General features: G+C 26.3%; 1 protein-coding gene across 1 annotated transcript in view; it reads left to right on the top strand.

The window, feature by feature from the left end:
- LOC145846770 (polycystin-1-like) overlaps nt 1-16213 on the top strand; it is a 54788-nt gene that overhangs the window by 11099 nt on the left and 27476 nt on the right. Inside the window, exons 9-30 of the mRNA XM_082953385.1 lie at nt 2272-2374; nt 2880-3134; nt 3217-3370; nt 5323-5446; nt 5527-5641; nt 6769-6909; nt 7464-7659; nt 7885-8202; nt 8667-8838; nt 9278-9425; nt 9517-9699; nt 9770-9817; nt 9954-10057; nt 10543-10698; nt 10962-11125; nt 11289-11494; nt 11730-11840; nt 11915-12150; nt 12643-12782; nt 13169-13343; nt 13564-13734; nt 16002-16125. Of these exons, the coding sequence (XP_082809511.1) occupies nt 2272-2374; nt 2880-3134; nt 3217-3370; nt 5323-5446; nt 5527-5641; nt 6769-6909; nt 7464-7659; nt 7885-8202; nt 8667-8838; nt 9278-9425; nt 9517-9699; nt 9770-9817; nt 9954-10057; nt 10543-10698; nt 10962-11125; nt 11289-11494; nt 11730-11840; nt 11915-12150; nt 12643-12782; nt 13169-13343; nt 13564-13734; nt 16002-16125 (3544 nt within the window). The remainder of the gene's footprint in view (nt 1-2271; nt 2375-2879; nt 3135-3216; nt 3371-5322; nt 5447-5526; nt 5642-6768; nt 6910-7463; nt 7660-7884; nt 8203-8666; nt 8839-9277; nt 9426-9516; nt 9700-9769; nt 9818-9953; nt 10058-10542; nt 10699-10961; nt 11126-11288; nt 11495-11729; nt 11841-11914; nt 12151-12642; nt 12783-13168; nt 13344-13563; nt 13735-16001; nt 16126-16213) is intronic.

The following is a 16213-nucleotide window of genomic DNA, read 5'->3' as shown; positions in this document are numbered from 1 at the left end:
TGTTACTTCTTAGTTGTCGTTGAAAAAACGTATATAAAGTAAACAAGTTTTGGATTAAGTAAAAAACTTAAGTTTAAAAACGGACTAAACTGTTTTTTAATTTTACTAAATGTTAGTTAATTTAGTTTTTATTTCGTTTTTTTACCAATAAGTAAAAACATATTACATATATTCATTTTTATTATATATTGTTTTCTTAGGTTTATGCTAATTATCTATGTTGGTCTACAATTGTTTCTCAGATTTTTGTAATTAAAAAAAAATTTCTCAGTTTTAATATTAAGTACTTTAAAAAAAGTTTTAAAAAAATAAAATGTATATTTGCACATTAAAATTTTAGAGTACTTTTGAAATTTACTCTTGTTTCCAGTAACTTTAAATAATTTTAAAAATAAAGTTTATGAATCTAAAAGGTATTTTGCAGTAAGACTAAAATTAGGAAAAAAAATACTATTATGAAATAATAATTCCAAAAATGTACAATTATTTTGTAAAAAAAAACTTGAATGAAGTTAGTAAAAGATAACTGTTTTTCCGTACTTAATTGAAATAAAAAACAAAATCTTTCCGAAACAAATATAAAATAAAAGCTAGCTTAATAAAAGAACTATAAACTAAACTGGTCTTAAAATTATATTATTTTCGATAAAAAGTAGGTATTGTTTGTTTTATTTATGGTTGCTTGTAAAACATGAATTCATTGTCTTTCTAAGTAGTTCTATGTCCGTACGACTGTTTGTTGAATCTATAAAATAATTGAGTATCAGAGTTGCCACAAAACTTAGAATTCTTGAAAAACCTTGAATTTGACAACTTAAGCTTAAGATACCTGGAATTTGAGAATTTTTTTAAAAATAACCTGAAAAAATCTGGAATTTTTACAAAAATCACTAAAAAAACCTGGAAAAAGTCATTTTTGCACGAGAGTAAAAAAATAATAATAAAAAACATTATAAAAAAAATAGAAAAATAGAAAATAAAAATGAGTTACTGGTCGAGAGTAAAGATTAGAAACAGGTCTAAATTGCACGAAGACAAAACTGCACGAGGGGAATAAACTGCACTAGTGCACAAAATTGCACGAAGCCAAATTTGCACGAGGGCACAAAAATGCACGAGTGAACACAATTTAACGAAGACGATTTTGCACTAAGGGTCAATTATGCACGAGCTATATTTTTGCACGAGAGTAAAAAAAATACAGAAAAAAAAAATAGACAGAAAAAAAAAATAATTTAATAAAAAAAGAAAAAACTTACTGATCGAGGGTAAGAGTTAGGGGTAACAGTGATAGCAAAAATAATAAAAAACTAACAAAAATTGTAATAAATAAATTTTTTTTTAGTTAATTAAAAAACCAAAAAAAAAGGTACGAACCGAGGGTAAGGGTTAGAGGTAACGGTGATAGTAAAAAAAATACTTACCGACCGAGGGTAAGAGTAATAATAAAAACAAACTGAGCTAAAAAGAATAATTATAATAAGTTAAGTAAAAAAAATTAATCAGTGTAAAATTTTCTGCTCGTGCATAAGTGTCTTCGTGCAAAATTGACCCTTTGTACGAAAGTATATTCGTGCAATTTTGTATGCTCGTGCAATTTAGACAGCTTCCCAAGGATTAAGGGTAACAGTGATAGTAAAAATTTAAAAACTAAATTAATAAGAAGTAAGAATAAATAAACTAATTAAAATTAATAAAAAAATATTAAATTAAAATAAAAATCAACCCGTGTAAAAGTGTCTTCATGCAAAAGTAACCCCTCGTGCAAAAGCGATTTCGTGTAGAAGTGTCTTCGTGCAAAAGTGTCCCTTCGTGCATGTTTGACTCCTACACAATTTTCCTACTGTGTTAGATTTAAAAGTTTGGAAAGTTCATTGTACCATTACTAAAACTCATGTCAATTTCTTTTTCATTGGTGGTCCTGAACAATGTTTCTATTCCGTTCTAATTTTAATCATATCATATTTGCAAAAACAAGACAACATTAAACACTTGAATAAAGAAAAAAACTACCGTATACTTTTTTTGCTAAAGTGTGCTAATTCATGAGTTTTTAATTCTATTTAACGCAATTTGTGTTACTTTATTTTTCTTATTCAAACAATTTCTATAAACGTCTAAACATAATAATTAGCTTGATATTTTACTTTACTTTTAGTTGCTATATATGTTTTATTTTTGCATTACTACATTTTTTGTTGATCGACTTACAAATAATTCATATATTAATGATAATAAGGCATTATAAACTAAATTTACTTATTTTCACAGCACCCTTATAAATGACGGATGCTATATTTTGTTACCCAATAATGTATTTGATGCTATAGGCTTAAACGAAGAAATATTTTATCTTTTTATCGTTTCGCAGCAGGTTTGTTTTCTTGTTTTACATTCAAGATTTGGTTTTGTATAGGCTAACTTTATCTAAACTGTTAGTGTAAAAGTAAAAGCTATATATTACAAAACTAATTGCAATTATAAAAACTGTATTTTTAAGTCATAAACCATTTTTATTACTTAAAATTAAGCTATAAGTGATTTAATTTAAAACTTAGCTCTTAAAAACATTTAAAGTGTTTTAAAGCATTTGAAATAGTTCTTTTTATGGCTACTATTGTAATAAGATTTTTTCTAGTGTTTAAACTTTATTTGCAACTTTTGATAAATATATATTACCGTTAGTTGCAAATGGCATTTAGATTTTAACAAATAATTCTTGAATTATACAATAAATATTCTTGTAAATTTCTAGAATCTAGATGTAACTAGTAAAGTAAGTATATTAATGATAAAAGTAACTTAGTTTCATTTTGATTTTGAAACAAAAAAACTATCTAGTTTTTATTTTATAAAATGTAACTGTTATTAAATAACAGAACCCATTTACGTACGGGTATTTAAACACAAATATCACAAATGCTAACGGAGTGGCAAATATTTCCACAAGAGTTCCATCTCTTCAGTTTAAAAGACCATCGTTGGACCCACTTGTTATCAGTAATCTTGCTACACCAGACTCTGAGAATAATATGATTAAATTAGTCATGGCTCCTGGTGATAGACAGTTTATAACTAGTGACTACAAGCAAAACTTGTCTTCAGTGACTGATTATACAACATACACACCTAGAGTTAGTTGTTTATGCTTTTTAAACGATTTAAATTAGAAATAATTAATAAGCTAAAAATATTTAAACTATTGTTAATATTTAGGAAGGTGTAGAATTCACTTCACAAGAATTAAAGGCAGGAGAGTGGAAATCTGTAACAATCAGCAATGAAAATACTGATTCAAAAGCATCAGCTCATATCATGGTTGTTTATGAAAAGCTAAAACCAGATTGCACGGACTTATCTCCTTACATTGGTTTTTTTAATCTTAAATACATAATGATAAATTTCTAAAACAGCTAGAAAATATATCAGTTCAAAACTGTACAGCAAAAACTTTGATAAAAACTATCTTGTTATCGACTACTTTTATATTTGTTATAAATAATTCTTTAAAATTATTTTGATATAACTTTTTAATCATATCAAATTTCGTTTACTTGATATACGAATGGTATTTTAAAAGCTGGGCTCCAAAACGTGTTGAACTACACCTTATAAAATCTGCGCAAGTCGGTACACCTGCTTCAAATACGTCACTGTCAGAAACCTTGTGTGCAATTTAGAATTTTTTCGTGTAATGCTTTATTTTGACAGTCTACACAACCTCATTCATAATTATCAAATCTTACTGTTTAGATATCCAGTATAGATAAAAAAGCAGTTTTGAAATATAAAGAAAACTTTAAAATAAAAAGCTAACTGATAATTTAGTCTTTATTTTGAGTTGTATATACAAAAACTTCAAAATAGTATAGTTAGTACAAAATAAAAACTGGGAAGGATTACAAACCTCGGTAGTATTTTATATCAATTTTTTTGTATAAATAAAAAACTAACCTGAATTATTGCAAATAAATAAAATGGAATCTAGATTTTTTGTTAACTAACTTGCTTGCAAAATTTATAAAGATATTTTGTTTTATGAAATATCTTAAATATATTTTTTACTCTTAACTTACTGAGTGTGAACAAATAATGAAGTTAAATGTTTACGATGATAAAATCAAAAATATTCTTTAGTTTTGTTTGAAACTTTGCAAATCAGTTAATAAATAAATATCTAGGTCCTATTTAAATAAGATGCATTTATATTTTTTACTTTTTTATCGACTGGGGACTTGGAGAGTTTGGAAAAGACAAAACTTAGTTTTATCTATAAAAATACAAAAGTATCTATTGGTTTTGCATAGCTTCGTTGAAGTGTGTAAACACACAGAAATATATGTTAGTTTTATAACGAAAGAGTACTGTGAAAATATGTTGTTATATATTCCAGTGAACTTGCTTCGCTAGGATCTCTGTTATCAAATGATTAAATAAAAGTTTTGAATGTTTAAAATAGTTTTATACTTTTTCAAAGACTACAAATTAGTTGCACAACACTGTCTTAAAGTAAAGGCATAAGGGGGTCCACCTTGATTTTTACAAGTTGATCTTATTTCATAGAGTTTTATCTGAGCCATCAGACATTTTCAATCTCTTAAAAAAAATCAAAGTAATTTTTGAGATATGAGCGATCAAAGTCGGTGACCTCAATAGGTTCCTAATGGAAGGCGCAAACTAAAAACGAAAAAAAAAAAAAATTTCACTAAAAATCTATTTCCTCCTTCATTTTTTAAATAATCTCCTTCAAAATTTCACAGAAAGTCTATTATTAAATTTTAAAAAGATTGACGGCAGGAATATTTTGATAAAAAAAAAAACACCTGTTTTTTTGTTTTTTTATCTTTTTTTTTTATAAATCGTAACACTCAAAGTCGTTCAAACATTAGAACAAACGTTTGCTGAAAGTTTGAGGTCTCTAGCTCAAAAAATGAAGGAGAAGATAGATTTTTATTGATTTTTAAAACTTCCGAGAAAATTGATCCCAAAAAATTTGCGGTCCATACGTTTGTATTGGAAACTTTTTATAAAAACTAAAATATCTAAAAAGTTAAATAATATTTTGTTATTCTATAAAAACTTGCTTGAAGTTTGTATTTCAAGCTTTCATATAAGATCCAATGTTATTTTTAGTAAAAAAAAAATGTTGGATCCCCTTATGCCCTTAAATACTGTGACTTTATTCTGACGAAATGTATTTATATTAACTTGCTTATGTGAAACTTTTAGAATTAAAATTATTGAACATAAATTAAAAATGGTTTTGTAGGTTAATTTATTAAAAACAATTTATTAAAAAATACTTGAATGTTTTATATGCAGATGTTTATTTGAAATTCAATGAAATACCTGATGAGAATAACCATAATCGAACACTTCGGCTTACTGAAGCAACTGTAGATGAGTTTTCAAACCATCAGGAATATACTTTTTATTTAGAGCCCACGTAAGTCAGCTAAGCATTTCAATTTGGTAATATACTAACGATAAAAAATAATGAATTTAATTTAATTGTGTTTTTTAAAGAGAAGGGTATTCTGTACACTCGAGTCGTCTAAATGTTACTAGCCGATATCAAAGTTGTGATGTGGTCATTAAAGTCGGAGTTTACTACAGCTCTTGTCAGTTTTTTGATACTCGGGTTAGTTTTTTCTTTTAATTTTATGCATAAAATAAAGTCTTATACAGATTGTATAGGTTTTTAAAAACTAACTTTGTTTGAACTTTTTTTTTTTTATCAAAACATTTAGAAAATTTAAATATAAGTTAAAAAGTGCACCATTTTTTTTTCTATTAAGGTATTGTGTTTACATTACGTATTACCTTAGAGTACAGACATTTTACTTACTTTAATTACTATTTTTAAAGTCTTTGTTGCTATCACAAAAATAAATTTTAGAATTATGTTTTGTTTTCGTATATCCTTTAAAAAATTACATATTTTAAAACTACATTTATCTTTATTGAATTTTTTAAAACTTTTTAAAAGAATTTATTATCTTTAAAAATAAATGGGTTGATCATACCAATTCGATCATCAGACCACAAGCCTTCGGTAGACTGAGACCGGTCTGATGATCGAATTCGCATGATCAATCCTTTTGTTAAACTTGAGCAAGTCTCACGGCATACGAAAGTCCAGGCTTCTGCTCTTTTTTTTTGACGTTATTGTTTTTTTGACGTTATTTTCCAGTTTATAAAATTTTTATTGTAGTGACCTAAAATAGTTTTTTTAACGAATATTATGCTTACAAAACTGCTTTTTTTGTTTTAAATCTATTTATAATCTAAATGTTAAGAAAAATTAGTTTACAAAAGTTTACATGGAGTGTGTTATTAACTTTTTTCATTATTGATTAAGTGTATATTGCTGTTTGTTTATGATAGATTGATTTAGAAAGATTTTTATGTATGTTAATCAATTAAAATTATATCAAACTTTTTATAAATTTGAATATTATTCGCTGTAAACTTATTACTACAATAGTTAATTAAATGTTTTATATCAGCTTAATAAACTTACTAAAATAATAATAGTTTTTTTTTAACTTACTTGCAAGTCTAAATATATATTTTTAGTCAATTCACTTAATTTTATTTTAAATAGACAGGCAGTCAAATGTAAGCAAAATTTATAACAATTCTTTTTTTTAGTAATACATAGCAATAGCTTAAACTCTGGGTCAACAAGTTATTAGACTTAGAACAAAATACTTTTGTCATTTGTATCATTTATGATCTTATTAATTTCAATTTTAAACATAAAAGTCAGAAGAATGGAGTAACGAAGGATTGCAAACATCAGCAGAAACAACTCCATCAGTGACTGTTTGTTACTCCAGCCATTTAACTTCATTTGGTTCTTTTGTTATTAGTCCTCCAAGTCTTGCAAACTTTGACGAAATAACTGTAAGTAGTGTTATTAAGTTTATTGTTGTTGTTTTTATTTATTTATAGTATATTAAAAATTTTGAAACGAACGAAATACTTTACTAATGAATGACAGTATTTTGAATTAAATTTTTTGCAAGGTTTACTCTAAACAAGATTTACAAAAACAGCAACAATGTTTTTTAGTAGTTTAGAAGTTAAGAAATAACTATTATGTTTTAGTATTTTAATAGAACACATTTGTAAAACTTTATAAAAACAAGTATTGCAATTTATTTAACTTTATATAGTGTTAGGATTTTATTCAAATTACAAGTATTTTAACTGACAATCCCAATAGAACGAAATATTGTATTATAATAAACTTCTGACTGATTAGACTTGTAATTTCCCCTTTAAAAGTATCAAGTGAGTGCTCTAGTTGTAATTTTTTACTTTGAGTTTTAAATGTGCACAGATATAGAACTATTGACTAAATTGCAAACACGTTCACGTTTTCTAGAAATTTATTTGAACTAATATAAATACAAGTATTATAAGTAGTGTATATATAACTATAAAATAATAAACAGAATTTAGACGTTAGTAAAAATCCAGTCGCTCTTATACTAGTAGTGTCAACGTTCGGTTTATACTTCTTTCTTGTAATTCTTTGTTATCGCTTTGATAGAAGAGATATAAAAAAAGCAACGATGATTCCTCTTTGTGGTCGAAATGGCTCGTTTAAGTATGAAGTCACTGTCAAAACATCTTCAAGTATTGGAAGTGGTAAGTAATGTTTTATTTAATTTTTAACAGTTCATTTAAAAAGTTTCAAATATTTTACAACGGCCATTAAGAAAGACCAATAGAACCTAATAAGAGTAAAAAACATGACATGTTTTTTAAGTTTATTACTTCAGATTTTTAGTTTTTATAAACCTATTAAACTGTATTAACTGTATTAAAAGTATTATACACAACACTTTATAAAATTACCTTTTGTTTTATTAGGAACGACAGCAAATATTGGGATTCGAATTTACGGCATGGAAGGTCGTACGAGCTCCACGCATATTTTCCGCAAGGGGGCGTTTCAGCGTGGTAGCGTTGATTCCTTTTATGTCGCCTCTGAAACAGACCTAGGCGAGCTGACTAAGATTAAAATTTGGCATGATAACACAGGAGTGGACCCAGGTTGGAACGTAAGCAGAGTGATGATTCAAGACGGAAAAGGGACGAAGTGGTACTTTTTGGTTGACACGTGGCTGCAAGTTTACCCAGACGACGATGATGAGGAAACTTGTTTGAGTACCGTTGTTTTTAAAGCCAGTAAGTATTTTAAAAAGATTGCAATAACTCTTTTGTGCTCATTCACAGTTCTTAAAGTAGGTCGGTTGTATTAAACTTACTATTAGTAAACCATTAGACATAGTTTTGATTCGTGGCTGTCAGTCACTTTAAGAAATCTACGATATAAAGTATAATTTTGCAGATGTTTTGCTACAAAAACAAAACAAACATTTTAAAATTCTAATAAATTTTTCAAAATGAATTATGTGATTTGTAAATTCAGCCTTTTTTATACTCTGTCTGCTTATCTTATTTTTAGATTCTGAACTTTTATAGCTGTTTGCAAAAGTTGCAGAGGCAAGTAAATTATAGATGATTAGTAAAGAGTTAGTGTTTTTAAAATACATATTTTGTGCTCACTGTGTTTAACTTTTTTTAGTAACTCAAGTCAGTTTACCGTAACAGAGGTTATCAAACCTAGTTATTGAAACTTTTTTAACCAGGTGAAGAAGATTTACAAAATTTTTCTCGGATGTTTGGTTCAAATATACAGCATGGTTGGGAAGACACACATTTATGGTGGTCACTCATCGAGCGTCCACAAAGAAGCAAGTTTACTAGAGTTCAGCGCCTCACTTGTTGTTTTACACTTCTCTTTTCGTTTATGGCGCTCAGGTCAGTAGAAAGTATTTCTCATATATTAAAATCGTCGTTTGTTAAATTGAGCAAAAATATGTCTTTAGATATTTAAACAATTTTCAACATTACACTAAATAGATGTTAAGCCTTTTTTTCTGTAAGTTGTAATATTCGAAGTTAGTGAAGCTTAAATATTAGTACTATAGTTCCATAGTGTGTTTTACATTCATAACACACTAGTAATAACTGTATCTAAGATTAACTTAATAAGTAAAATAAATGTACAACAAATAAGGATTTTGGTGTTTTTAATAAACTAAATTGTTTAACGAAAATAACTTAGTTTTTAACTGCTAACCCAATACTTTTAATAGTTTTATAAAGTTTTTGGTGTATATTTATATAAAATATTAGACTTTTGACGATTTAGTTTATAGTTGTAATGTTCTACTTAATTGATATAAACAACTTATAGCTCGCTTTGGTATCAAGATTATGATGAAACAGATGATAATGTTGGAGTATTTAGATGGAAAGACGTTGCAGTCGGAGCAATTGTCAGCATACTTGTTTTTCCTATCAATATATTTATTGTTCTTCTATTCAAAAGGTCTAAGGTTGAGGTAAATGATGTTAAAGTTTTTAACGATTTAATAGTTAATTGGAAATATAGTTAAAAATTTTTTTTGAATTTTATATTATTCATATGTTTAGCTAAGTGTGGGAGGTTCGTGGAGGTCACGGATGCCAACAGCTGAGACAGTTGAAGTTCTCGATGAAGATCCGAGAAATATAATAGATTTTAATGAAATTGAACAAGTTGAGGAAGAGTTTGCGGAAAATACACAAGTTCAAGAAGAAAATGTAGCCAGAGAAATTTTCACTGTTATATCCGAAGTCGGTTATTTAAAAATAACTTTTATATTTTTAAGGTATAATTAAGATTTTTATAAACATTTTTATGCAGGATGAGGACGAAAGTATAAAAGAAAGTGAGAAAGTTAAAACAGAAAAAGTAAGTTTAAGTATTTTTTATTTATAACAATTTCAAGATGTTTAGTTCGTTATACTTTTATAATAACAGCTTTTAGTATTTTGAAAATTTTGTTTCTATAAAGTTGTAGAGTATCAAAAAAATGTTCACTATACAGAGCTTGTATGACTATAGAAAAAGTTCATCATCGAGTTTATCTTTTGGATCAAAAGATACAGGCTATTCAAGTGGAGCACATTTGTTTTCAACAATAGAAAATAAGTCTGTAGATAGTTTTTTTTATACGAAGTTTTGTGATCACATAATGTCATTAGAGGTTTTGTCATCGTGTTTTATATAAACCAACATTTACAGTAGAAAAATGTTTTTACACTTATTAAAATTTAAGCACTTTCAGAATTTAAATTCTTTAAAAACATACAAAACATAGTAGATATATGAGTGTTCTTAATTTTAGTTTTACAAAACCTGAGAGTAAAACTAGTTTCAACATGTAAAACAAGTATTCTTTAAAAATTATTTAAAGTCCATAAAAATGAAATAATATTTTAAGATTATCGATTACTTCAAAGAATAATTTGAGAAGTATTATTTTTTGTAAAAGTTTTTTTTTTCCATTTTGTAATATCTAGGAAAATTTTTATAAGTACATTTTCTATTTAAGTATTTTCAAGTTTGAACTACTTTACTACATACCACTATAATTCGTCCATTCGGTTTGTTTTAATAGAACTTTTTTTTTTCAGCTTACCCACTGGGGGGTTAGGAGGTAATCTAAGAAGAAGGCACGGAGGAAACATTGATAAGCATGATTTAGAAAGTGAGCTTCTCAAATTAGATCTCTCCAATGAAACTTTGGTTGAAAGTGTTGAAGAAATAGAAAAACCTCATGTTGCTTTTAAGTAATTTTTTTATAATTCAACAAGTACTCGGTTTAACAAAAAATATTAATTTATAAAGATAATTTTAATTTTTTGTAATTTTGATAATCACAAGCCGGATTTAGTTTAGTATTTCAATTAGTTGTTTTAAAGTTTTTAAGTTTCCCTTATGAATAAAAACCTTGACAACGTTAAGTTTTGTTAAACCATTATAAGTATAACTAAAAGTATTAAGCAAAGTTACTCTGTAGTTTAACCTAGTGTACTTTATTTTAAATAAAAAGAGGAGGGTTGAGACGTACGAAAAACACAATATTTGACCAAGAAGAGATACTTAACCCAATGTCAATTGTTAATATAGATGATGCTGATAATACTAGAAAAAAAGAAGCAATTTCTCCAAGAAGTATAATGTTTGAATCTACTGTGTCAATAGATGAATCTCTAGGTAAATTTTATAGCATCTATAAGATTGTAATGTTTTAGACAAAAATTACTATAACATGCAAGTAATCGTTAAAAAATTTCAAATACAATTTTTATGTGAAAAATTTTGAATTTGAATAATCAAAATTAGTGTTTTTTTACTAATTAAATAGTTTTTTGTATAGATGACGTAGATGAAGAAAGTAAGGAGTTTCTTTTACCACATGTTTTTATTTACATCGCATATTTTGTTTCCCTCAGTATAGTTGCATTGTCTTCGTTTATAATTATGCTTAAAGGATATGAATTAGGACCTACTGCGTCAAAAAGATGGATTGTTTCTTTAAGTGTTTCACTTTTGGAAAGCTTTTTTATAATTGAACCAATAAAAGTAATTATCTTCAAAGCAATTTATTAAAAATAATTTTATGTATTGATATTAGTTTTTAATAATTTATCATTCATGAGTTTTCCTTATTTTTTGTGTACTTACAGTTCAAGTAGTTTGAACAAATATAACTGTATTAGAGTTAACTAAAATACAAATTAATTCAAAAACAAATTAAAAAAGTAAAACAAATAATAAATTGTTACTTAGATTTATACACAGTATTTTACTTTAACAGGTTTTGTTTGTTGTTATATATTTAATGACGTGTTTTGAAAAAAAAACCCACCCTGATGATGCTATACAACATAGTGATCCAATTAGTGAAATTCATGAAGACGTTATTCAAGTTAGAGCTTTAGTTCATGTTAATATTTTTCAAGGTGTATGTACCATTTTAGAAATGTAACACTATAATTAAAGAGCAAACGAAGTCGAATTAGACCTCCAGCTGGTTTTGCATTAGAAAAATGCAAAGAAGAAGCTTTAAAAGCGCGACGACTTCAACAATTAACGTACCAATTTTCTATCCATACAATGCTTTTATGGAGTTTAGTGGCTTTTGTTTTTTGGGATAGAAACTCATCATCTTACTGGTCTCACCATGCCATCAAAACAATAATTTTTCGCAGGAATCATTCGCTAGACTCTGTAAAAACGTAACTTTTTGTTTTAACTATTACATTTAGTTTGAATAAGGTTTGTACTACTATTTTTATAAATTCCTCTAATAAAATAAAAGTTCAACAATAATATTTTATTTATAATTATAAACAGAAGTGTAAAAGTTTTTTACATTTAATTCTAAGAAAAGCGTTCTATTATGATCACTTTTTTGGTCAAACAAATAAAAAAGCATACTAAATCATCATTATCAAAACTTAAACATTTTTTAGGCGTAAGTACTTATAAATAAGTTTTAACCAATGAGTAGCTAAACAAAAACGTTAACTACATTTCATAATTTCAAAATAAGTTTTTCATGTACAAATTATCAATAAATATTAACTGTTACAGATAAAACTAAATATTAAAATTGTCCTACAGGTGTATACGAAAAACTCGTCTGTCCTGTTTGAACTTTTTATACTTTTTGATACAATTTTTTTTAAACTGCTAAACTCCAAAAATATCACTAATTTTCATAACAGCGTTGATGATATAATTCCGTGGCTAAATAACTCCTTGTTACCTACTATTTTGTACAACAAATCAAGTCCCCTTGAAAGTAGTCCTACTTATGACTACTTGGTTGGAACTATACGCTTGAGACAACAAAGAGGCCAAACTGGTAATATTGCTTTAGTTAAATAATACTTTAAAAAGTACCTTATACACCTAATTTGATATTTTTTATTAATGATAAATAGTCTGAGATGACAAAAAAATTTTTGTTTACAATTTGTCTAGAATATAGGTTATATTTTTTATCATGACTTTTGAAAGTCTTTATTTATTTTTTTTTGTATAAATAGAACTACCAAGATAAAACTTAAATTAGTTCGATTGAAATCTAGACTAATGTACACTTTATACATTTATTTATTACACCAAATATTGTGTTTAAAGTGTTAAAACTTTTAGGTACACTTAAATGTTTTAAAATTAGTTTTATTTTTCTAGGGAAAATGTCTAATTAAAGAAGCTCAGTATGCTAGTCTAATAACAATTTTTTAGGTAAATGTCCAATAGAAGGAACACATTATGCTGGTCTAATAAATGTTCCAAATAGCTCATGTCTAAGCACCGACTGGTCAGCTGACCAAGAAAACTACAGTATACATTGGAAAAACATACTTAATAGCCGGTTTACTGAATCAATCTGGACTTATCAGCACGGAAACTATTTTATGTATTTTTATTCGATGTTTTAATTAAAAAGTTTTCTTTGTATTGGTTTTATTATTTATAATAAAAACTTTAAATACTAATAGCTTTAAAATATTTTAACAAGCTTTACGATATAAATATATATGTTCTTATATATAAATATATCGTTTAAAACGCAGAAATTTGATAGAGCTCCATCAATAGTTGTGAAACTTTATGTTTAAAAATGTTATATTTCTTAGGTTTCCATATTTTGGCGAAGAAGGAATTTATGATGAATCGGGATATTCCGTACAAATGAATGAAAACAACTGGCAAGAAACTATTTCAGAGTTAAATGATCAAAGATGGTTAGATAGAAAATCAAGAGTTGTTTTTCTAGAAATGACTCACATGAACCCTGTTACTTACTGGTTTGTGTTTCTGCTCAATTACTTTTAATAAAACTCTGTTGTAAAAGTATATGATGGTGAAGAAATTAGTTATACTTGTAATTTTGATAAGTATTACAACATATAGTTGGGTTATAATATTAAGTGTTAATTGGTTTTTTTTAAAGCTCTTAACTTTTAGTTGTTTTATGATAAAATTTACTAAAAAAACCTTTAACACTCAAAAGTTGTTAGAATGCCTTCTTGTTTGCTACTTTTGAAAAAAAAAATTTTCAAAAGCTTACTAGTATTTTTTATGTTGTACAACCTTTAGATGTATTTTAAATTTGTATTAAAACTGATGTACACGATGTACTGTATTAAAACTGATGTTGTTACAAACTACGTCTTTGATTTCATACAACAACAATTTTATAACTACATCACAGTGTGTAACTTGAAAAAGGGAAAGAAAACTTTACATATACTTAATTCTAATATAGTCTAAGGTTGTATCTATTAAATTTCTTATAGAACAAAGTTGTTGACTTTAAGAAATAGATCTTATAAAATGGTTTTATTTAATTTACACCCATATGAATTTTATGTATTATAAATGTCTTTGTTTTAACTTAAAAGTAAGGCAAACTTAACTCATTTTGAATTCATTACCGTATGTTACAGCTGGAATATGTTTAAAAGATACTAAATACAAAGTTTTAATAATAAAAGAGAACTCTTTCTACTTAAGTTATTTATAAATTTATAACATAATTTCTACAGGGTGTTTTCAAAATATACGTCGACTAACTTTTTCTAGAATGTTTACTTCTTAATTAAAAACCGCATACTGTTAAATTTTTTTGTTAATTTTATTTTGAATCTACTACATCTGAGGTATTAAAATTATGGGTAGCTGTTAAATTTCCACGTGCGTACAAAATTGCACGAGTGTACAAAAATGCACGACGACACTTTTGCACGAGTAGACAATTTCTCATGTAGAAACTTTTGCACAGGTTTTTTTTTTCTTTTTAATTTTTATTTTCAACTTTATTTTTTTGTTTTTATTTTACTACCACTGTTACTCCTAACCCTTACTCTCGGTCGGTAAGTTTTCTGTATTTCTTTTTTTTTTTAATTTTGTTTCTTAATCTTTTTATATACTTTTTATTTTTTTACTATCACTGTTACCCTAACCCTTACCTCGGTCAGTATTTTTTTTCTTTTTTATTAAATTATTATTTTATGTTTTTATGTTTTTTTTTTTTTTTTTTCTATATTTTTTACTCTCGTGGGAAAATGTAACTCGTGCAAGATTGACCCTTGGTGCAGAGTTGTCTTCGTGGAATTTAGTTCCCTCATGCAATTTTGTGCCCTCGTACAATTTTATCTCGTAGAATTTAGTCCCCTCGTGTAATTTAAATACCTTGTGCAATTTTGTTTTCGTGCAATTTAAACCGGTTTCATAAAATTATATATATTTTTTGTAACAGGGCGCGAAAAATACCTTAATTTTAGAAATTTTACTAGAGTGTCAATAAAAAAATATGCAAAAAATACATATTTTATTTATTTATTTTTTTTACTTTACAAAAAAAATCTTGAATAATTATATTAAACGAATCTTTGAAATGCCTTTTTCAACTATGACAAAGCAATTAAACAATTTTATGTTAAATTTTTTTGTATTTATTCGTTTTATTAACAATTTTTAAAGACATCAAAATTTAAACTTATCAAAAACCCTTCAGTTCGCCTTGCGCCAACTGGCATAATTTGTTATAGGTGAAATTTTTTTGTTTAGTTTGAAGTACTAAATGCGCTATATTCTGAGCAAAGCTTTATACACACAAATTTTAAAAAAGAAATTCTTTTTTTTGCTGTTTCCAGTTGTGGGCCCACTGTATACATTTATTCAAAATAAACAAGATAAATAATTTAATGTAATTGAAAAAACTAGTTTTAGTGACATTTGAAGTTATCAATATATAAACTTCAAGTTTTTATTACCATTAAGTTCAAAAAAACATGTTCAATCAAAAAAAAACTTAATTAAGCTACAATTACTTTGTTTTGTTTGTAAAAATAGTATAAGCAATTTTCAGCAAATACACCTATTAATTCATGTCTGATTGTTACAACCATATTTTTAAGCAAAGTTAAGTTATATGCAAAATCCTTAATTAATGTACAGTCTTTTATTTATTTTTTAATCTGTAAATTCTAACTAAATATAATTTCTAAATTTTTTTAATTTGAAACTGCAAAACTATTTAGAGTTTGATTGTTAAAAACTACTTTTTTAGGTTTATAGTTTCCACAATCATTTTTGAGCTCGATGTTAGTGGTGCTGCTTTGTCTTCGTATCAGGCTACAGTTTCACGGCTCTTCAGACCAAGTTCTGGAATTTATTTAGATATGGTGTTCATAGTAAGTGACAGTATCTTTTAGTCGGAATTCAATAAAGAATATTCCAAGTCTTAAAAAGCATAAAGTTTTTGTCAAAAACAGTTTTATT

The sequence above is a fragment of the Thalia democratica genome, unplaced genomic scaffold (genome assembly GCF_965202585.1).
Source record: "Thalia democratica unplaced genomic scaffold, ktThaDemo2.hap1.1 HAP1_SCAFFOLD_612, whole genome shotgun sequence".
Taxonomy (NCBI): domain Eukaryota; kingdom Metazoa; phylum Chordata; class Thaliacea; order Salpida; family Salpidae; genus Thalia; species Thalia democratica.
Note: the sequence above shows the minus strand (reverse complement) of the source record. Positions and strands in the feature narration are given on the sequence as shown.